Consider the following 23,815-nt stretch of genomic DNA (forward strand, 5'->3'; position numbering starts at 1 on the left):
TACATTTATCAATTAGTATTACCACCACAGATAATTTGGAAGATGAGAGTTGCTTATTCTTTACATTCTTTACCAAAACATTAAGAAGGTAGAAAGAAGGGGGCTACCTGGAACACTGAGTTTAAGCCAAATTTTCTTAAGATAACATACTCATAGAATGATAATTCATCACCTTGAGAAGGGGAACATACCACTACGAAGACATCAGCCCCAAAGAGGCTATACTATCATACAGAATAGCATGATTTTTAGGGTGGGGAAGGTTACCTGTGGGGCCCAATTGGGCCCTCTGGGCACCTGCCTGCCAAAATAAGATCACCAACTCCAACTTCCACCAGAAAACACAAGCCCAAGATGATCTGCCAAAGCTACTGTTTTCATGTACTCTCAAAAGCTATTTCATTTGTAAAACCAAAACCATTTGTAAATGTAAAACTCCTCTAGCTATCGAACAAAGAATATTAACTTTTACAGGTGTAAAAAAACACTTGACTAAAGTTGCTTTTCTTGCTTTGATGTCAGATACTACTTTTCTGTTTGTCAAAAATTTGTGAACACAATTTAGTAAGTACCCAGAAACCTACCCTCTTTCACAACGCACAACCCAAAGTCATGGTTCTTTAGGGTGGAGATCATCTACAGATCCAAGAAAATCATGTCATCCTGGAAAGTCGATGTCATTGTCAAGTTTCTGCTGGACAACATTTTCAAGCAGATCGCAAAGTGGCTAGCCAAGCCACAGACCACCGTCATGTATGAGACATTGAAGGCACAACTAAGGTTGTCCATCAGAATGCCCCCAGCTCTCTGAGCTAGGAAATTTATAGAAAACATAGGAGCAGCAATAGGAGACCAGCAGCCATCACACATATACAAACAATTACGGTAGTTGATAACAACTCCCACTGCAGACAATCAACCAGAAACGTTAGATCTAATGGGAGATGTCCTCCTGAAAAAGCTGCTTCACTGAACAGTTGCTGCAATACCAAACTCATCCACCATGACCCTCGATGAGTTTCTGAGAACGGCTGACGCAGTGTATCTGGCCAGACATCATTGGAACCCTCTCAACTACCTGTAGCAGCAGCCACCCTCAAACCACAGCATCAACAGGACAGACAAACATAGTGAGCCAGAGGACTTCGCCATTCCCGAGAATACAGGATGGACACCAAACATCTCAGAGAACAAACACATACAAACATAAAACCAAAAGAGAACAGCATCCAAATGGCCTGTTTCTTCCACTAGACTACAGGAGGGAGAACAAACACAAACATAACACCAAAAAAGAAGAGCTCCAAAGGGCCTATGTCGCTTTCACTCGAGATTCGGAAGACGGAAGAGAGGCCCAAAAATACGAGTAAGGTTGCTTCCTATAAAAAAAAAAACTCGCAAGTGACAGGCAGACCAGTTAGTTGTCTTGTAAGAGGAAACAAGTCTGCTTTTCACTGTCTTTCTTCCAGGTACAAATAGAAACACTTAACATGTTTTTACACCACTGACAAGGTGTCAAGCAATTCCTCATCGACATGGATGCATGCAAGTCACTCATACCAGGCAATCCACAAATACCTCAACCCCCCCGCCCCCAACCGCTCTCCAGATATCCAATGCCAGTGGCTCCCCGCTCAAAATTTATAGAAGCCAAACAATGAACTCGTCATTCAGCAACAAAACCTGGAATTCATCACTGCAGACATTACACTCACACTACTCGGAGCACATTAACTGAAGGCCAACGACTTGCCAGTGAACATAGCCAGACACCAGCTGGTTTCAAGAGATGGCCCTATAGCTCCCATATCTCCAACAGTAGCAGCAAAGAACAGTGTGGGATCAGAGATCCATAAACTCCTTCAGGAATTCCCCAAAAATATTTCAAGACACCTGCCACATGACCCTTAGTCCCTGCATGCTTCAGACTTTAGCCAAAGACAAACTGGCATACACCAAATAAGTTGTTCCATGACATGGAACAGGCAGAAATTTACCAGAGAGCCTCCAGCCCATGGACATCACCCTCCACATGGTACCTAAAGCAGACAGTACATGGCACCCCTGCAGCGACTACAAACAGCTCAACATCAAGACAGTACCAGACAGGTTCCCCTGCCTAACATCACCAACCTACGAACCAGTTGGAAGGAGCCAGAATAATTACAAAAATTGACCTCCTGAAGGGATACTCTCAAGTCCTGGTAGCAAAAGATGACAGAAAAAACAGCCATTGTCACCCCTTCAGAACATGAAACTTTTCAAACTACATCTGTTTTGGCCTTCAAAATGTAGGAGCAACTCATGGACAAAATCTTTGGAGAAATACCCTGCTGTGTTGTCTACATCAAAGCCATTTCCATTTTCAATCCTAACTACAAACAGCACATCAAGGGCATGTGGCAAATCCAAAATAAACTAGAAGAAAATGGACTAGTGCTCTGTACTCTGACCAGATAAATGTGAATGGTCCCAAAGCACTATAGAATTTCTCAGCCATCAAATAAACTCAAAAGGAACAAAACCCAAGAATGTGCTAGCATGGTAAACTACTACCATCATTTTATACCCAAACTTCCTGAAACAATGTCACCTTTAAACAAATGCTTAAAAGGAAAACCAAAATCATTAACTTGGTCTGACAAACAAGAAAAAGATTTTCATTTAGCCAAAAAAGCACTCTGTTCTGCAGTAACCTTAATTTCTTTCCCCTCTCTCCTATAGGTCCCTAACCCTGACAAATAATGCCAGGAACACAATGATGGGCAGGGTGCTTGGAGAGGACACAGGCAAAGGTTGTGGTCCGTTGGCATTCTTCAGCAAAAAGCTATCATTGGCAGAACAAAAGGATGGCAGTTCATAGTGCAGACAGACCATCAACCCTTATTCCACATTAATACAAAAAAGGCAGACTTAATCGGCACATCAGCAATATCAGAATTTTCCTGCACAATCAGATACCTGAAGGACTACTCCAACAACGTTACAGACGCCCTTTCCTTAACTCTGTCCAGATTGGGATATCATATCCCAAGATAGCAGCAGCCCAGAAGGATGACATGGACCTTCAATTACTCCAGTGGGAAAATCCTGCCCTCACATGGAGGGATTTTCCAATAGATGAACAAAAACGAGACCATTACCTGCAAAACAAGTACAGGACGTCCTCGCCCTTATTTACCATAGGCATTGAGGAAGAAGGCTTTCAATTTTGTCTGTGATCTAGCAGCCCAGAAGGATGACATGGACCTTCAATTACTCCAGTGGGAAAATCCTGCCCTCCTGTGGAGTGATTTTCCAATAGATGACGAAGACATGACCATTACCTGCAAAACAAGTACAGGACGTCTTCACCTTATTTACTGTTGGCATTGAGGAAGAGGGCTTTCAATCTTGTCTGTGATCTATCAGGGCCATGAACATGGACATCAAGAAATGAACTTGAGAATGTCTTCCCTGCCACCCTGCCAAACATCCAAAGTCACAAGGCATATGGAGTCAGGGATAGGGAAATTCAGCATAACTGATCGTTAACTTGCCCACATTCATGTAGACATCGTGGGCCCCAACCACCGAAACACAGGATGGCTGGAGGCAATACCCATCAAGTGGCAGACAGTTGAAAATTGTGCAAGAGCGTTAATAAACAAGGTCAGTCGGCACAGAGTCCCGCACTAAATCACCAGTGTTTGGGGGGATAACTTCATACCCTCCCTTTGGACTCCCTCACCAACTGTCTCAGAACAAAAGTAAATCAATCACATAACAGGCTATAACCCAGAAGCAAATGGCTCCCTAAAAGCAGTGTCAAGGAGGAAGATGGAGAAAAGAGTTGCTGTGGAGTTTCCCCCCTCAGCATTCAACACATTGCCAGTGGAAGCCCTCTACAGACATTGGTTAACAATTCCAGCAGATATCTTTTAGATACAACAAACCAACACACCCCCCAATATCCACAGAACATTAGAATAAATAATGCCAACAGAACATCATACAAACCAGCCAAGAAATCATACGTTTCCGGGCTAGACAAATTTCACATTCATTAGAATAGATGCACATTGGCCCCTCTTTCTCCTGCCTTCTCTGGCTCACATTGCATCCTACAACATAGAGACAAGCACCAGATGTCAGTAGAGGAAAAATTAACTGGGTCTTGATACCATATGTCAGTAGAAGTAAAATTACCTGGGTCTTGAATGACAAGACCAAAAACCAGTATACATTCCAGACAATGATTCGATCAGACCTTACCTTACCTTACAGACCTTACATCTTGTTCGGGTTGCCCCAGGTCCCTCAGTGTGAGGCACCTCTAATGTCTACCAGAGAGTTGCTAGTACATCTTCCGGTATATTTTGCATCTTCCAATCTTGGATGGTCTGGGATGCAGTTTAGATATTTGTCGAGCTTATTCTTAAACACATCTACGCTCACTCCTGATATATTCCTCAGATGAGCTGGCAACGCATTGAATAGACGCTGCATTATCGATGCTGGTGCGTAGTGGATTAATGTCCTGTGTGCTTTCCTTATTTTTCCTGGTATAGTTTTGGGCACTATTAATCTACCTCTGCTTGCTCTTTCTGATATTTTTAGTTCCATGATATTTTCTGCTATTCCTTCTATCTGTTTCCATGCCTGAATTATCATGTAGCGTTCTCTTCTCCTTTCTAGACTATATAATTTTAAGAATTGTAGTCTTTCCCAGTAGTCTAGGTCCTTAACTTCTTCTATTCTAGCTGTAAAGGACCTTTGTACACTCTCTATTTGTGCAATATCCTTTTGATAGTGTGGGTACCATATCATATTGCAATATTCAAGTGGACTACGAACATATGTTTTATAAAGCATAATCATGTGTTCAGCTTTTCTTGTTTTGAAGTGCCGTAACAACATTCCCATTTTTGCTTTACATTTTGCCAACAGAGTTGCTATTTGATCATTGCATAACATGTTCCTATTCATCATCACACCAAGGTCTTTAACTGCTTCCTTATTTGTGATGGTCTCATTATTAGGTCCCTTATATGCATATAGCTTTCTTTCTCTGTCTCCATAATTTATTGATTCAAATTTATCAGAGTTAAATACCATCCTATTTACCTCTGCCCAATCATATACTTTGTTAAGGTCTCTTTGTAGAGCGTATCCTATCTTCATCACAAGTAATTTCTCTACTTATTCTTGTGTCATCTGCGAAACTACTCACTACCGAATCCTTAACATTATTGTCTATGTCTTCAATCATAATAACAAACAGTATTGCAGCTAACACCGTACCTTGCGGCACACCGGATATTACCTTGGCTTCATCCGATTTCTCGTCGTTTGCAATAACTATCTGTTTTCTGTTGTGTAAAAATTCTTTTAACCATCTTCCTACTTTATCCACGATATTGTGTTTTCTAATTTTCTTCGCCAATATATTATGGTCTACTTTATCAAAAGCTTTTGCAAAGTCTAAATAAACCACATCTGTTTCATTTCCGCTTTTCATATTTTTGAATATGTTTTCACGGTGGACTAACAGTTGGGTTTGTGTACTTTTTCCGGGTACGAAACCATGTTGTCCTTTATTAAACAAATTATTTTTTATTAAATGTTTCATAATATTTTTCTTCATTACCCTTTCATACACTTTCATAATATGTGATGTTAGACTCACAGGCCTATAATTACTTGCCTCTAGTCTTGATCCACTTTTGAAAGTAGGGGTAATATATGCTAATTTGTGTCATCATATATCTTGCCTGTATCTACACTTTGTCTTAATAATATTGCAAGTGGCTTTGCGATAGAATGAACTACTTTCTTTAACAAAATAGCAGGAATTCCATCAGGCCCTGCAGCAGCTCCATTTTTAATTTCATTAATAGCCTGCACAATATCAGCTTCATTAATATCTATGTCAGCTAAATATTCACTATTTTCATCCCTTACTTCTATATCATTATCTTCATTATCTATTCTAGGGGTGAATTCTCTCTTATATCGTTCTGCCAGTATGTTGCAAATTTCCTTTTTTTTCATTCGTTAATCTCCCTTCAATTCTCAGAGGGCCTATTTCTATTCTTCTTTTATTCATCTTCTTCGCATATGAGTATAATAGTTTGGGGGTTTTTGCTTGATATTTAATAGGGTTTTTTCTTCCAAGTCCCGTTTTTCATTTTCTTTTGATTGTATAATCTTTTGTTCTGCATTTTCTATCTTACTTTTTAGTTCTATACTTTCCATGCATTTTTTTCTTTTGCAAGACCTTTTTCCACTTTCTGATTTTCTGGAACAAGATCCTTCTGTCTCTTGGTATGCATGAATGATGTTTACTTTTCTTCTTCGGTATATATTTTTCCACTATTATCTCCAATATTTTATATAATATCTCCGTATTTACCCTTATGTCATCACTTACGAAAATGTTATCCCAATCTTTGTTTAATTCTTCATTAATTTTCTGACCATTTTATATTTTTACTGTAGAAGTTGTATTTTCCATATCCTTCCCACTTTTTCATTTCTTGCTTATCTCTATTTTTCACTTGCTTTGGAATGAACTGTTAATTCTATGACATTATGGTCTGAAATACTCGCATTATAAACTATTATTTCTTTAACATAATTCATCTCGTTCACAAATACTAGGTCTAAAGTATTTTCCTTTCTTGTTGGCAGGTGATTTATTTGTTGAATGTTGTATTCTAGTAGCATATCTAATAGCTTTTCAAATTGCCTCTTATCTTCTGCACTACTATTACTCTCTTTTTTATATGTATAAGTACAACCACAATCTCCTATTCGTTCTTCCATTCTACGAAAGGAAAGTTGAAGTCACCAGATAGGAGAATAGTCCAGTCCTTGTGATTTCTACATATATCATCCAATTTTTCAATTATTAAGTCAAACTCTTTAGTATTAGGAGGTCTATATATTACTATGTTCATCAATTTTTCAGATTCAAATTCTACCGCTATTAGTTCACATTCTGAGTTACTATATTTCTCATATATTTTTTTCCTTGTTTTTTGTCTTTCCCATATATTGCGGTTCCCCCTTGATTCCTATTTTTCTATCTGATCTATAAGTTTGGAACCCTTTTATTTGATCATCATTCCCAGTCTCTTGGGAATACCAGGTTTCACTTATATTCATTATATCTATTTTCTTTTCATTTTTGGGTTAGTTCTTCTAAGTACTCTATTTTTCTTTTGAGTTACTCGTAACTAAACCCTGCGCATTCATCACTATGATGGTTTGCGTGTTTTCTCTCTTCATTTAATACTGATAGTAATAAGGATTTTCCCATGTCTCTTTCCTGTTCTGGTATGTTGTTCTTTTTTTCATTTCCAGAAATTCTGACATTAAAAAAATCCAACTTTTCCATAATATTTGATCTTCCTTCATCATAATTATTCATTTTGTGTCTGAATCTGCAATTTTCTCCGTTTCTGCAATATCCTCTTGCATAATAAATACAGTTATTATCTCTTGAGTAGAATTTCGGAGCTGATGCTTTGAAATTTTTTGCTGACACCTCTGCATATCTCATTGGTGGTTTGCTTTTCTCTTTTACCTGATATTCTTGATTTCTCTCTTTATTGTTTCTTTCTTATTTTGGATTTTATTACTTGGTTGGTTATTTATTTGATTATGATTCATGGCTACAGGGTGCATATATTTGCATTTTTTGTCAAACTTACATCCTTTTCCTTCTTTTAGGTTTTTACATATTTTTGGATGCAGATCTCTGCAATCATCCCCATATCCATCTAAGTATGCACATTTACCATATATTTCATAGTTTTTGACATATCTTAGGATGTTTGTAGTAACATCTTCTCCAAATCTGCAATTCCCTCTTTTCAAAAGGTTGCAGATTTTGTCTTTCTTGTCTATTTTTTCCTCTTTCCCGTCATTGTATAGATCTGGGTAGAGCCTCTTCGGGATTTGCTTTTCTGTTGTCATATCGTATTTTATTTCTTCGTAGGTATGCTGCTTTATTGCCTCATATGTAGTATCAATGAGTATCTCTGCATCCATACTTTTATCTTGTTCTTTGTTTTCCTTATTTTTTTCTGTCATTTCATTTTTGTTTACTTTTCTTCCGTTTTCCTCTTCTTCTTTTTCTTCTTCTTCTTCTTCTTCCTCTTCTTCTTCATCCTCAACTATTTGTACATTCAATCTTGATTTAATAACATTGTCTATCATGATAGACATGTTGAACAAAAATTCCTTGTATCTTTTCTCAAATCTTGTATTACCTCAGCACAACTGTGGATGGGTCGGAATGTTGCATGCAGCACATTTTCTGATTAGGTTTTGTGGATTGACTATGCTATACCAAACCTTACACAGTTTGCATGCTTTTGGCATTCTTTTCCTAATGCATCAATTAGTATATTCACAAGATTCACCTTATTCATTTTCTTTGTCGGAATATGTTGGTTTATGTATATTTCTTTATGAGTCTCTTGACCACTTGGATTTATTTGGAACTTCTTCAATTATTTTCAAGATGTTTTCATTAGATTTGTTCCAGTTTGAAGGATTATATCCTTCTAATATATCTATGAATGCTTTTGTATCTTTTTGGTTAGGACTGTTGCTGATTTCATAGATGAGAAATGCCAGTTCCCTTCCTGCTACCTCATCGTATTGCGAATCTGCTAAACACGCCAAATTACGCCACCTTTTCCCGCAGTTGGAACTTACTGCCATCTTGTTCTGATTTATAGTATTACACTTGATAAACTAACTTAGAAGACGCTTTATCCTACTATTTTCACACTAATCTTATCACCGATAGTTCACGAACACTTCTAGATATTTCTCAAATTCTAGTCGTATGTTAAACTTGTGATATCTGTTGATTATTGTGACTTCACGCATATACGAGGTGGAAGCTGGTCAGCAGCCAGACTTGGCACCTTGTGAAGCATCAGTCTTTGACTTACTTGGAGGGTAGTTGCTTTCACACTTCCCTTCTCAAGCTGATTTATTTGTGTTTTGCTTTCAGTGTTTTATCATGGAGTCCACCAAAAGCTTTAGGCACCGTCAATGCATGTATTCAGGCGTTCAAGGATTCCCATGCTCATGGTTTTTGGCGTCTTCCATTACTGACAACCATACCACTTGCAGTAGGTACCGTTCAAGTTTTTGTACTGTCACTAACCCTTGCCCAAAGCATTGTTCCTGACCTGTGTCACAGTGGAAGGTTTTCTACAAGAAGAGGGAGCACCATACAGTATCTGCTTGTCCTTCTTGGGAAGGTTTCTTGCCTACCCGAATGGACAGTTCTGCATCCCCTTCTTCCAGAAATTTTCCCTCTGCTTCTTTTGATGCCCCATCTCTTTTTTTTTTACTTCAATTGATTCGTCTTTAGAAATATCGGGATTTGCACAGGATGATTTTGAGATCCCCCCCCTTCCCCCCCCCCCCCCCCCCCCCCCCCCCCCCCCCCACCCCCCCCCCCCCCCCCCCCCCCCCCCCCAAGGAGGGAGGAGACTATGCCATCTGCTCCCTTTGCTTCAGCTACAGAGTCAAACAAGATAGCAGCTGTTTGGGCCCCCCTAGGCTTACAGGGGCCCCCCCTAGGCTTACAGGGTTCTACCTCCTTACATGGCCTGTTGTCACATTTCTTGGCTGCTCATCAACCTCCTGCAGTCCCCCATAACAGTCCCCCCTCCTCCAGGCCTCCACTACTTTGGTTCTTGCGTGCTACCACATAAAGCAGGCTGCCATTGTCAACTACGATGCTTACTGGGTTGCCTCTTGTCTTCCCCCCAGTGAGGCCATCCAAATGTTATGACGTCACTCCCAACATCCTCTCAGCCTATGACGTCAGCTGCGGCGTTATCCCGTTCTCCGCCTGTTGCTGTGACATCATTACCATCTTTGTCTATGACATCATCGCAAACGCTCACTGAGCCATTAGACATTCCTTCAAGCAATGGTTGATAGGCTGGACTCTTCTTATTAGAGAGTACAGGATATCTATCATGAAAAACAGAGTACAGGATACCTATCATGACTAACAATGTTGTAGAAGGAGGGCTTCATCTCCTCCTCATCCTTCTCCTGGTTAGGAGGGATGCAGCCTTGTCGAAGGTGGTGGAGTCAGTGGATTCTGAGCTCATTTCGAGAATCTCCAGCCTTGGGTGTTTGGAATGCAGAGGACAGGCTGTTTCACATCAACGTTTTGGAGTTGAAAGTAGCTTTTCTGGGTCTGAAGGAATTCTGAGAGAGGGTAGAGGGTCACCCTGTCGTTCTGATGTTGGACAACACCATGGTGGTGGCCTATGTGAACAAACGGGGGTGCTGATGTCTCGCCAACTCCACTCATTGACAGTCGAGACGCACCAGTGAGTGATCAACAACTCAGTGGAGCTCATAGCCAGGTACATTCCAGGCAATAGGAATGTGGTGGCCAACAAGCTAAGTCGTCAGAGTCAATCCTAGGTACAGAGTGGTCTCTGCATCAGGATGTAGCAGACAGGCTGTTTCACCTTTGGGGAAGACCCATGTTAAGACTTCTTCGTCACTCGCTTCAACAGGAAGCTGGAGGTATACTTTTCAATCGTTCTGGATTCTCTTACCCTGGCACAGGATGCTCTACAGATCCTGGGGACAACCTTGAGGTGTACGCCTTCCCTTTGTTCTGCTTGATCCGTCAGGTTTGAACAGGGTAATAAGCTCTTGAAATCTCAGGATGACCTTGGTGGTACCTCTGCGGCCTCAGACAGAGTGGTTTCCTGGACCACCTTTGCCAGCCTCATGTGGGAAGGTTTCACCAGTTGACAGAGTACCTATCTCTTCATGACTGGAGACTATCAAGTACCTCCTGCCCGTGAGAGGCTTTTCTTGCACAGCTGCAGGCCAGATGTCCAGCTGTCTCAGAGATCTTGCAGAAGTTTGTCTTGTCAGAAATTTGAGGAAACAAATTAATAAGCACCCAGACACTGCCTCTTACTTGCCTCGTTTCTACAAACCCTTGGCTCACAAGGTACACCCTTGAATGTTGGTATGGGAATATGTAGAAGATAGCAGAAGAAAGGATCTCTGATCTACCGACTTGCCCGAGTATAACTCCCAGATGAAAAAGGCAAATGGCTCTTGTCACAGTGAACGCAAGAGTTATGTGGGGTTACAGATTTATGAGACAAAGTAAACAGAATTATGAGATGGTCATCTCCATGTGAGAACAAACAGGAACAGACAATATGAATTATAAGAAAAAAAAAAGCAGAAATATAGAAATAAAAGAGTGAAAATTACTCAATGTTCTTCCAAGGAAGAGGTGAGAGTACTTCGTAAAAGATAAAAATATTTTTGACAATTTTCATGGTGTTTGTTTTGCTTGTACCCATACTCACTAGTTCTACCATATGATTAACCTTGCACTGTTCACTGAACCAGTCAGCTTAGCACAAAAGGTATTTTCCACTTGAAAGATATGTTTATATTCTAATAGGAACAAATATGTATTCCAATGTTAAGATATACACGTAGATTATATTCTCATACAAACAAAATACTAAATTTGTAACTAATTTGTATTTTTCATAACTAACAAACCTGAGGTCTTAACATTAGGATTTACTAGCGCCAAGCTGGAAACCAGTAGAATTAAAATTACACTTGTGAGATCCAGGGACTAATGGCATCTATACCAGGTCACGGGGCATGTATACCCAGAATGCCCACGGCTACCTGTGACCCATCAATTATATTTCTAACCCAGTTTAGACTGCTAGAGGGGTGGTTCGAGGTGGGCCTTTAACTGTTAAGACCTCAGGTTTGTTAGTTATGAAAAATACAAATTAGTTACAAATTTGGTATTTGTTCATACACAAAACAAACCTTCGGTCTTAACATTAAGATAGACTTACTATTGGAGGGAGGTAAGTCTCTACAACTGACTGGGAGTTTGCCACCTTATCCATTTCCGAATATATAGGGAAATTCTAAGAGAATGGACAATGAACCTAGGACCAAAGATATAAGCGGATCTATTGGTTTTCTCCCACTGGGTGTAGATACCATTCTACTGTTTACTCTTGTCCCTTGCAACTGGATCCACCTTCACCCCTCTTTTCCCTATTATCCAGAGGGGTGTGTTGCTACTGAAAAGTATATCATCAGCTAAGATAGCTTCACAGTATGGCTGACCATCTCACCTGCATCTAGTCCGTTCCAGCACATGACGGTACTCTCCTTCATATTGCCCGTAGTTAAAGGAGTAGGAAGAAAGTAGTAAAGAAAAAAGACCAGTCATCCCTTCCATTCTACTTTCATACCTTCATCTTAGACTAGACGCAAACTGACCCGCCAGGGGCACTGGATGAACTATATCACTTGTTGGGCCGCCACCACTGGACCCAAGGAAAAGGTGTCCAAGGATCTATGGGCAACATCTTTAAAATAAAATGAGGTGAAAGTTGTTTGGCGCTTCCACACACCAGCTTTCAGAATTTTATCCACAGACATGTTCTTCTTAAATGCCAGGGAAGCACTCACACCCCTGATGTCATGAGCTCTAGCTCCCACCTGGCTATCTGACCCTCTGTCTTCTGCCGTATAAGCATCTCTGATCGTCTCCCTTAGCCAAAATGATATTGTATTCTTGGACACTTCCTTCTTGTTCCGTCCTGTACTTACGAACAACCTCTGGCACCCCGGCCTGAGGTGCCTTGTTCTCTTTAAGTACTCCCTTAGTGCCCTGACGGGGCACAGGAGCATCTCAGCTTTGTCGTTGTCTACAAAGTCTGCCAAGGAAGGTATGGTAAAGGAGTCGAATCTGCCGTCTACTATTGTTGGATTTTGGGTCTTGGCCACGAATTCTGGGACAAACTCACATACCATTGATCTCCAACCTCTCGAGTGCTTTATGAGATATGAGAGGCCATGTAGCTCCCCCACCCTTTTGGTTGAAGCCAGGGCCAATAAGAAGACTGTCTTCAGGGTCAGGCTCCTATCCGTGGACTGCCTTAGTAGTTTGTAGGGGGGTTTTGTCAGACTACTCAGTACCTTGGTCAGATCCCAATCTGGGGCTTTTAGCTCCTTTGGTGGGCATGCCTGTTCAAAGCTCCTCATCAGCATGGCCAACTCCCATGAAGACGATATGTCCACTCCTTTCATTCGTAAGACTGAGGCTAGAGCCGCCCTGTACCCCTTCACTGCAGATACAGACATATGTTTTTCTGTTCTGAGATATATCAGAAAGTCTGCTAACTGCTGAATAGTGGTACCGAGTGGAGACACGTTCCCTCTACGACACCAATCACAGTATGCTGACCACTTTCCTTGGTATACTGTCGCAGATGATTTTCTGATATTACCTGCCATCTGAGTTGCTGCTTTCTGCGAAAACCCTCGCTCTCGGAGGAGATACTTGACAGTCTCCACCCGTGAAGCGATAGGGACTTCATCGACTGGTGGTACCTCTCACGTGAGGCTGACACAGAAGGTTGCTCCATGGAGGTAACTCTCTTGGCACATCTACTAGGAGTTCCAGTAGGTCTGGAAACCACTCTGCTTTCGGCCATAACGGGGCTACCAGGGTCATCTTGAGGTTCTGAGACCGCATTACCCTGTTCAGAACCTGACGGATTAGACAAAATGGAGGAAATGCGTACACGTCCAGATTGTCCCAGGGGTGTTGTAGCGCATCTTCTGCTACTGCCTCTGCGTCCGGGACTACTGAACAATACACTTCCAACTTTTTGTTGTACCTGGTTGCGAATAGGTCTATGATCGGTCCTTCCCACAACATGAGCATCCTGTCCACTACCTGTTGGTGTAGGGACCACTCCGTTCCCAGAATCTGATCCCTGCGGCTCAACTTGTCGGCCACTATGTTTCTTTTTCCCGGAATATACCTGGCCTTGATGTCTACCAGGTTCTCTATAGCCCACTGGTGAAGTTGAACTGTCATCACATGTAACTGCCGAGAAACTAGGCCTCCTTGCTTGTTTATATAAGCTACTACTGTGGTGTTGTCTGACATCAATACCACTGAGTGTCCCTTTACTCTCTCTCTGAATTCTTGTAGAGCCAGAAAAGCTGCTTTCAACTCCAGCACATTTATATGGAGTTCTCTGTCCTTGCAACTCCATTTTGCTGACACCATCAACTCCTCCATATGGGCTCCCCAGCCTTCTAGTGACGCATCCGAGAACAGCAAGAGGTCTGGGGAGGATTGTTGAAGGGGGACACCCACTGTCAGATTGTCGTCGTTCACCCACCACAGCAAGTCTTTCCTCACTTCTGCCGACAAGGGAAATTTGCTCGTACGGGTGATCTACTGTTGGTGACCAAAACTCCTTCATCCTCCATTGTAGGGACCGAAAGGTGTAGCCTTTCCTTGTGGTACTAGCTTCTCCAGGGAAGGTTAGGATTCCCAGCACCACCTGCCACTGTCTTGCTGGCTGTGTCTGCTTTCCCAGAAAGGCATTCACCACTTGTTTTGCATTTCTCTACTCTTTGGTCTGTCGGGAATACTTTGGCTTGTGTTGTGTCTATCACCATTCCCCAGATATTCCAAACGTTGACTTGGATCCAACTGCGACTTCTGCTGATTCACCACAATACCTAGGCTGTGACAAAGCTGCAGGAGGGCCGCCCTGTCCTGAGTAAATTTCTCCTGGACTTTGCTATCACCAGCCAATCGTCCAGATATCTTATTAGCCTGATCCCCTGAGCATGCGCCCACGCCGACACGAGGGTGAACACTCTTGTAAAAACTTGAGGAGACGTTGTCAATCCGAAGCACAGGACCTTGAATTCGAAAGCTTTCCCTGCAAGACTGAAGCGGAGAAATTTCCTTGAAGACTGATGACTGGTATCTGAAAGTATGCGTCCTTTAGATCGACTGTCAGCATAAAGTCTCCAATTCTGACTGCTTGTAGAACCGTTTTCGGAGTTTCCATCTTGAAACTGGTTTTCCTTATAAACAGATTCAGCGTTGACAGGTCTATTACTGTCCTCCACTCCCCGTTGGCTTTGGGTACCAGGAACAAAAAATCCTGCTGTAGAAGCCTTTTGTCAGACTGCATACTTGTTGCACAGCTCCTTTTTCCATCATCTTCTTCACTTCGTCCTGCAGAATAGTGGCCTTCTGAGATTTGTGGGCATAAGTGACGTGGGGTAATGGTTGATCTGTCAGGGGCGGGGTTTACCCTCGAACGGAATCAAAATAACCCGATCCTGAGAACATCCACCACCCACTGCTCTGCCCCTAGATCCTGCCACACCTTCCAGTGATTTGCCAGGCAACCCCCCACTGGTGTGGCCGAGTGATGGGAGGCGCCCATCCTATCTTCTTGAGCCTCTCCCTCTTCCCCTATTGCCCCTTCCTCTTTGTTTTTTTCTATTGTGAAAGGGCCGATGAGTTATCCTCTTTGGGGAAGGGGTCTTGTGACTCTATTAGGGATGCTATGTCTCACTGTCTTCTTCCGAGACATCTGCTGTTGTCTTCCCTCCAAAGGAGTAGTTTGACTGTTAGACGTTTTCCTAACTGCCTGTTGCACCAACCTATCGTTAGTGTCCATCCTTCTTCTATCTATCGCCTCTTCCAGTATGACCTCTGGCAACAGCAGTTGCGATTCCAAGATATCCCCATTCCTCATTGCTAACAGGGAATCCAAATCCACATTGCGGCTTAGTCTAGCCAATGCTGCATCTCTCCTCATTAGCAGGATATTTGCCCAAACATTGGCACTTACGTTTGTCAGGTACGCAATCGCCTTGGAACCTGACTGTAGTAATCTAATGAACAATGGTTCATCCACTACTTTCCTTGTTGCTTCGAGGATGCAATTTTCGCCACTGCTGTTGACCAAAGGTCTAACCAGGAAGCAGCCTGAAAGACAGAAGAAGCTGTTGCTTCTAACGTAGCAGCCATCTTGGTACGTCATCGAAGGGCACTCCATTTTAACCTGATCCAAGGTTAATCCAGGCCTTAACCTTACAACATTAGGGTTCATTTGTCTAGACAGCAAAGGGACCTTCGTGTCGTATAATATTTCCTTTGCTTTATCATTGGAGGGGGAATAAATTTAAATGATCTATTAGATCTTAAGGAATTATCCCTCCCTGCAATCTTTGCGTTTACGTGTTGCAAGACCGATTCCGCATGACTCGAACAAGGCAATTCATACGACACCTTGGTATCCCTCTTTAGTCCAAACGCCATGTCAATTCCAGGAGGAAGCATACTGGCCGGTGTTTCTGTCTTCTCCGAAAGGCTATTGAATTGACGAATCAAATCAATAACCTCTGCATACGAGGCCAGAAACTCTTGGTTTTCTCCTTCCTCCAGCTCTAGTGTACCACTCTCCGTCACAAGGGATGTTGTCTCGCCTCTATCTTCTGACAGACTGGCCCGGAATTCCACTTCGCGCTCGCCCCTACGGCCGAGGTCTCTTTGATCTTTGCTGGCCGCTGTTGGCTCGATCCCGGATAGTCAGCAGGGGAACGAGAACGTCTCACTCTTTCTCTGCTCACGGATCTAGAGCGAGAATCTCGTCTAGATCTCCAAGATGAAGGCTCCCTTAAGACAGAGATAAGTTCGTCTCTATTAGCATTGCATCGTTTTCGAGCGTCGGCGAGCCCGGCCTCGACCTTCTATCCAGACGGACACTGCCTTCCACGAACGTATCCGCCGAGGTTGCCAACTCTCTATTTTTCGTACTTTAATAGGAGCCTTATCGTCCTTCGTACGTATTTTGAACGGCCTTACGGGCGAAACTGGGACCTGCATTCCATCCTCTGCTGCACCTTTCGCCGCCAACGTCGATTTTACCAGAGGTATCGCAGTTTTTGCGATCCGAACTGGCAACTCCGCCTCGGCCGCTAGCTCGCTGGCCGTCACCTCTCTCGCTTGTTCGGATTCTTGCGAACGGCTTCGTCTGCCAACCTTGTGCTTAATAGCCACTGATTTTCCGACCTTCTTGCTGACTTGGAAATGACAGTCTTGGCGTCCGAAGAAGAGGAAGAATTGATTCTTCTCCTCTTAGCCCGAGGATCCGCCAGGAACTCCCGAATCCTCCTCCAACGCATGACTGGCGCTCGCCGTGACGTTATCGGACTTAGCGATGACGCCGAACTAGAGGAAGAAGACGAAGAAGGCGAATCACACTTTTTCTTTTTGTCTCTCTTATTCATTCTCTTCTCTATATCCTGTAATTTCTGCATTACAGTTTGCATTGACGGGTCAGAAGGCGTATTAGCGTCTGGGTGCAGCGAAAAAGGCCGAGAAACGGTCTGTGACGTCATCACGCCTGCCATATCAGAGTGTGACGTATGTTGTGACGTCATCCCTCTCGTAGGGAGAGACTGAGAGGTTTCTGCTGGCAACCGCATGTTTGCTGCCAAACTACCTCCCACGTTCTGCATCGCTGTAAATACTGAGTGGGATGGTGAAGCCGCGGCATTAATTCCCATAAATTGCAAGCCCGGGGATGAGGAACATTCAGCGCTGCCGGACCCTGCTGGAACCGTGACTTCATATAATGCGCAAGCAGACCATCCAAGGTTGGTACGCCTGGTAGGCCTAGCGCTGACCACGTACCATCTAACCTATGCGCTTGAGTAGCAGGAGCCTGGAACAAAGATGGCGGATCTCCCCCTCTACTTGCTGGGAACAAAGGAGAGTGCAAATTATTCATAAAATTACCCAAGGCCCCTCCTGACGTTTCCGATACAGAACCGCTAGGAGAAACCGAAGGGGTATGAGACAATTCAAAAGCAGGTGGAGAAACATATGGAGCAGCCTGGTTTATTACCGATACAAAAGAAGCCGGTAAGGTTTGGTCATCCAAAGATGGCGTCACCCCTTCCTTTTGTATTGGCTTTTCCCATAGAACTTCTTCCACTGTTCCACCGACCAACCGCGACAAACAGAACACGGATTAGTAACCGTACATACGTTTTCCCTGCACCTACTACACGTTGGATGAGGATCCGTCGACACCGAAGTTAGGAACCTAGAACATGGAAAGCCACTGACTCCTGGGCATTTCCTTTGTCTCCTCTTCGAAACGGTAGACGATCCCGATGTTGAGGCAAAATTCTCCATCATACCACGTATACACTCTTACCACACACTGATCACACTTGGAGAAAGAAAAGGAATGAAAAATAAAAAATGAAATGGATAAAGAACGGGCAAACTGAAAAACCGGCTTTAAATGAGATAGACAGTAACACGTCTTATCTTAAAGGCGGTAGGAAAATAACTGATGGGTCACAGGTAGCCGTGGGCATTCTGGGTATACATGCCCCGTGACCTGGTATAGATGCCATTAGTCCCTGGATCTCACAAGTGTAATTTTAATTCTACCGGTTTCCAGCTTGGCGCTAGTAAATCCTAATGTTAAGACCGAAGGTTTGTTTCGTGTATGAACAATAAGTATTTCAATGGTAAGATATGGATAGCTTCCACACTTGATAGCTTACTAAAAACAAATTATCCTAACCAAAATAAAGGACTGCCAATGTTTATGATTGGTTAGCTAAATTTTCTCAGGTGCTTGCAACACTATAAATGACACTATGACGACATAGTGGCTCATCACACATCTTCCAAATACAGGATTTCCAACTATGTATTAAAAAATTACAAGATTTTAAGGATATGTGACTGTACATAAACAAATATAAGCTTTCTGTGCTGAAAAAAACATTCTTGAATTTTTCTATGAATCCATATATATCCCTCTGGGGTTATTACCTTGGAGTTGGTAGTAGTTACAGTATTGTTAGTGGTTGCGGAGGTAGTACAAGTTGTAGCAGATGTATTGCGACTATTTGTGCGGCGACGATGCAGAGAAGGATCACGGTATAGACGGCATTCTGTCTTCACTCTATTAACCTGGTCATTTGGTTGATCTGCCTCAAGGGAATGGTTAGGGCTATTGATGCTATCATCAAATACAGAAGCAGCAGTTGTAAGCCCCAGAGGAGATTCTTGTAAGCTACGCATTTTCTCCTCAAAGGTTGCGGTGATGGCACTCAGCAAGTCACTTCCTGCAATTAAATAAAAAATCATATTAGAAAATTGTAATAAATTTGTATAAATTATTATTACAAAATTGTACAGTATACATATAAGCATTGTGTTATAATAGCCAGCTTCATGGTTGCTTTTCTTCAGTATATTTAGTATAAAATGCAGATTGAAGCATCTAAACAATATTAACAAAAGCCATCAAAATAGTATTATAAGGTTTAGTCAAATTGTCAAAACTTAATTAAGATTCTGATTGCTATTTAAATTATCCACTAGCCTAAATTCTACACATATGACTACAGGCTAAAACATTATTGCTACCACAGCACACCACCACACAGCAATAAAGTGTTAAAGCTTTTTACTCTATGTACTCCTACCCTCACCTTCCTTGCCTAAACTTTAGCATACTGAATATTAGCGAAGAGGCCCTTGGCTGCCCCCATAATCGAGGACTTGGCAACATGTGGTGGCTTTTCTGCCACTACAGTTGAAAGTTTGCATGGGGCTGTAAAGGGGATGCCAACATAAAGGACCCTTTTTCACACCTTAACAACACAGTAAAATGCATTTGTAAAAAAATGTATATGATTTTACATCCACCTAATAAAGTTTTAACAATAATACTTCCTACAATCATGTTCATACCAGAAAATACCACATAAATGCATACTCAAGATATAACATTTAACTGTAAATTGACAATTTACAGAACAGCATGGATACAAAATGAAGCATTTCAGTCCAGCACAAATGACTATTGCATGAGAAGTAAATTATGGGTATATGAGTAGTCTCTCCATAGTGGATAATGTATAATCCAAATTTTTTCTAGATATAATCCTGGAAAACTGGAGGGAGTTTTGCATTCAGAATCCGACGACAAATTCTTCCTCCTGCTAAGCAAAACCAACTGTACAGCACAATCAATAATTAAGAATATATAGGTGATTATTTCTGTTCATAAGTTTAAGTAAATTCAGTGTATGGATCAAATACTGGACAAGTTGTCAAGAGATTTCAATAAATCTAAAACAAATTGTTTGAGATATAAAACACTCCTTTTATGTAATCAGCACTAAAAGGGAAATTAACTTTTAAAAGGTTTTAAAAATGTAACAGGAAAAAAGCCTTACATTATGGAAAAGAATATGAGCTGAGGATCAGTAAAAGCAATGAAAGGTGTTGCAACTAGGAACCAAAGATATCCTGCAAAGAACCATATCTACAATGCGCTGATGGCACTACCACCTCCAGGGGCTTTCAGAGAGAAATAACGAAATAACACAATTAGAATGACTGGTTTGAATAAACTAAAATCCTAGCAAGTTAATGCTTGATCAACTAAAAGGAAAATCTCATACACATGCAGTTGATAAAAAGCACCTTATAATGGGTGCATAAAGCCTGTACTATTCCATGCAACAGAAACACTGCAGTGACAAATAAAAATAGAAGAGCTAATGAAAGATTATGACAACAATGCTCAAATCATGGCCAGAGTGCAGTGGGAAGATCACACTATGAATGGAGGAGGAGAGATGTGCTTTGAGGCTGAAAAATCACCTAAGGTCTCAAAGACTGAGATGACTTAAACATATGCTACAATGAAAAGTAATGAAGAACAGTAACTAGAAGACCTTTAATGTAGCCTGTAGCTTGGGAAACATGGAAAAGGTGATAAAGGATGATTATGGATGGAAGGGTATTCAAAAAGAATGTGTTCAGGACAGAGAGGAGATGATTATGGATGGAAGGGTATCAAAAGAATGTGTTCAGGACAGAAAATGGATGGAAGGGTATTCAAAAAGAATGTGTTCAGGACAGAGAGGAGTCGAGCAAATTCATTTTCTATAGAAATCCATGAAATTAAAACTAGCATAAAAACATTTATGAAGCAACAGAAACAACAGGTATTGCAGCAGAAGCAGAAAAGCTGGTAGGTGCATCATCTACAATAGCTGGAAGGAGGTAAATGGGAAAGAGGGCCATGGAAGGAGGCCAAAAGTTTTTTCAACATACACAAAAGAATGCAAAATTTGAAAGTTTTAAGATCTGTGAAGAGATGATGGAAGAAAAGGAACACCCTCAAATACAGAGAGGGAGCTTGCAAAGAAGACCTGGTGAGTCAGAGGGCCAGGAGAAAAGTTGAGAGGGAAAAGTAGTTAAAAGACATCATAATCTACCATACATAGAATATTTTCTATCCCTATGTGGGTAATTGGCAAGGCTTCACACTCACAAGTCTTACCCTTACACTTCAGCTCAAGTCACAAACTCAAGTTCAAGATCTGTTAATTTTGTAAAAATTCAAAAAATTCATGAGGATCTGACTCAGTGGCAGACAAGCCTCTGCAAATCCACAAAGGTAATTTTATCATTCTGACATGGTTAACTCTGTAGGGTAATCAGTAAAGAATGATGTACAGCAAGTAGATACACAGTAAATGATATGACAAAGAATATGGAACATGAAAAAGTAGACTCCACAAGAACATAATACGCAAAGAAGAAAGAATAATTGTAAGTAAACATATTAAAACAAAAGGGATCACATAGATTAAGAGAACCCAAACGATGAGCTCAAATATCAAAGAAATCACCAGGGAATGATGAAAGCCTTGACAACAGTAAAATGTGAAAGCTCACATAAACAGCAAAGAAACTCCAGGGGAATGGTGAAAGCCAGTCTTGAAAACAATATCATATTAAATTTTTGATAAGTAATGATCAAATAATTAAAATAATAGATGATGTAATTCAAAGACAAATAAAAATGAAAAATATTCAGACTGCATACCTCCACCTAAGATGAGCAATTCAACAACACACCTCCGAAAAATGTTACATTCCTACCAACCAAAATCTAACCACTTCTTGTCAGTCTTGATGTAATGATTAAATCTGGTAACCTACCCTTAAGTGGTACTTAAGTTTGCTTGCACCTGAGGCATCTGAAACAGGTCTGGGAATTTACAACTAAAAGGTCCCTTCTCCCCAAATTTTATAAATTTTTACCAGTCAAAAAGCCCACCTTTGCATAAAAAGTTTGAGAAATACACATAACCTTCAAGTAATCCTGCTAAAAAAGCAAATGTATTTACAAGCAGAATGTAAAAATAATAGAATAGACAGCTACCAAACGGAGTCCTCAAAATTACCATGAAAACTGAATACAGAAAAAATGACAGGGGATGAATGATCATTCCATTTAAGGGATTTTTTAACCACATAAGATCTGATTTTGTGTACCTTGATTTACATTTTAGATGATCTGTTCAATAGAAAAATGTCTTATATAAAAACAACAGATGGTTGTTTGAATGCAACCATAATGTCAAGTATTCCTTGAAATTCCTGCCAAAAGACATTTCACCATGGAGAGCATAGTGTATACCCATCAAGTCTAAAAAATATACAGTAGTCATTTGTGTTTTAAGCAGAAACTTAAGAGACACTAGCAAACATAAACAGTACAATATGGATAGGAAATTAAGCTATGTTCAGGATTGCAAACCTTTCTGATTCTAATGTGATTTGCTCTTCTTCAAATTTTTAATTTCTGAACAAAGTTTCAACAGAAAGATGGAGGCACTTAAGAAAGATAGGAACATTAAGCAGACCTGATGGCAGCATTAAATGGAAAAGAGAAAAGAAAATTAATTACTGATGGGAATGCGACCATGACATATAAAATTGAATTGAATTAAAAATGGCATTTCATATAAAATAAGTCAGCATACATTAAAGGTTTACAAAAAAAGGCATATATGTACTGGAACGAGCATTTGCTAAGCAAGTTATTCAGAATGCACTATTACTTTAGTAAATTGCCTATTCACTGCTAACACTGACATACTCTTTTTCTGCCTGGTGTGTTTCTTTTAGAAATATTAAATAATTTCCTAAACCCAAATTCTTTCACATTCCAATCCATGAACATTTTGCCTATAAATAATTCAAGTTCTTACTACTGTACAAAGGATCTCCAGAGGACTATAGTACATAATAACCCATGCTTAAGTTGCTCTTTCTATGACATATGAATTTTATCTACTTACTATTACATGCTCAATGCAATAATCATTAAAACAATTGCAATAACATTCAATGGAAATCCCATTAAAATTATGATACTGGTAATAAAGACAGCAAATCCCAAAATAAGAGAGCAAATCCCAAAAATTTTTTTAAAAATTATATTTTTTTAATAGCTATGTCATTGCATTTCAATAAATATGTATTCTTACTATTATACTTAACATATTTCCTTGAATATTCTTCAAATCTAAGTTGCTGTCATGGAATATTAGCACAGTACTCTTACAACATAATAATTTATAAAATACAGTAGTGAAAACTTCTGCCAGTGAAAATCTTAAAAACTTGGAAAGGCATATGCTAACAAAAATTTCATCTCCATTCCATCAACAAAAAAGGATCTTTATCCTTGTCCAATATAACATAAATCGGGAAAGAACAAAATCAAATTTGTCCTAAAGATATTGATATTTAAATTCTTAATAAAAAAATTATTGTACCAAGGGAAATTACCCTTTATTACTTTATTGTAGTACAAGTAACTAGTATATGTGATATAATGAACTTCAATTGATTGTTTTGAAACTAAACTTGTACTCACCATCATCAGGTGGTGCTTGTGAACCATCTCGAAGAGAATCTAATGAACTACACCGCGCCATTCCCATCTCGGGTCCATTTAAAATCTGAGGAAATAAACTGGAGCTCTAAAATGGTCCTATATGATCTTAGTCATTTTTAATAAGTTACCCGACAAAAAACACAAAA

General features: G+C 40.7%; 1 protein-coding gene across 28 annotated transcripts in view; it reads right to left on the bottom strand.

Moving 5' to 3' along the window:
* LOC135221710 (rho GTPase-activating protein 21-A-like) overlaps positions 1 to 23,815 on the bottom strand; it is a 669,873-nt gene that overhangs the window by 3,359 nt on the left and 642,699 nt on the right. For 17 of the 28 annotated variants that reach the window (XM_064259480.1, XM_064259473.1, XM_064259475.1 and 14 more), the window contains 2 exons: positions 23,649 to 23,733; positions 18,728 to 19,023 (listed from right to left, as the gene is read on the bottom strand). In XM_064259480.1, coding sequence (XP_064115550.1) covers positions 18,728 to 19,023; positions 23,649 to 23,733 — 381 coding nt within the window. Of the gene's footprint in view, positions 1 to 18,727; positions 19,024 to 19,392; positions 19,555 to 22,523; positions 22,630 to 23,648; positions 23,734 to 23,815 lie in introns of those variants that run through there. The other 11 variants (XM_064259488.1, XM_064259485.1, XM_064259487.1 and 8 more) reach the window with 8 other exon arrangements.

Source organism: Macrobrachium nipponense, chromosome 3 (genome assembly GCF_015104395.2).
Source record: "Macrobrachium nipponense isolate FS-2020 chromosome 3, ASM1510439v2, whole genome shotgun sequence".
NCBI lineage: Eukaryota > Metazoa > Arthropoda > Malacostraca > Decapoda > Palaemonidae > Macrobrachium > Macrobrachium nipponense.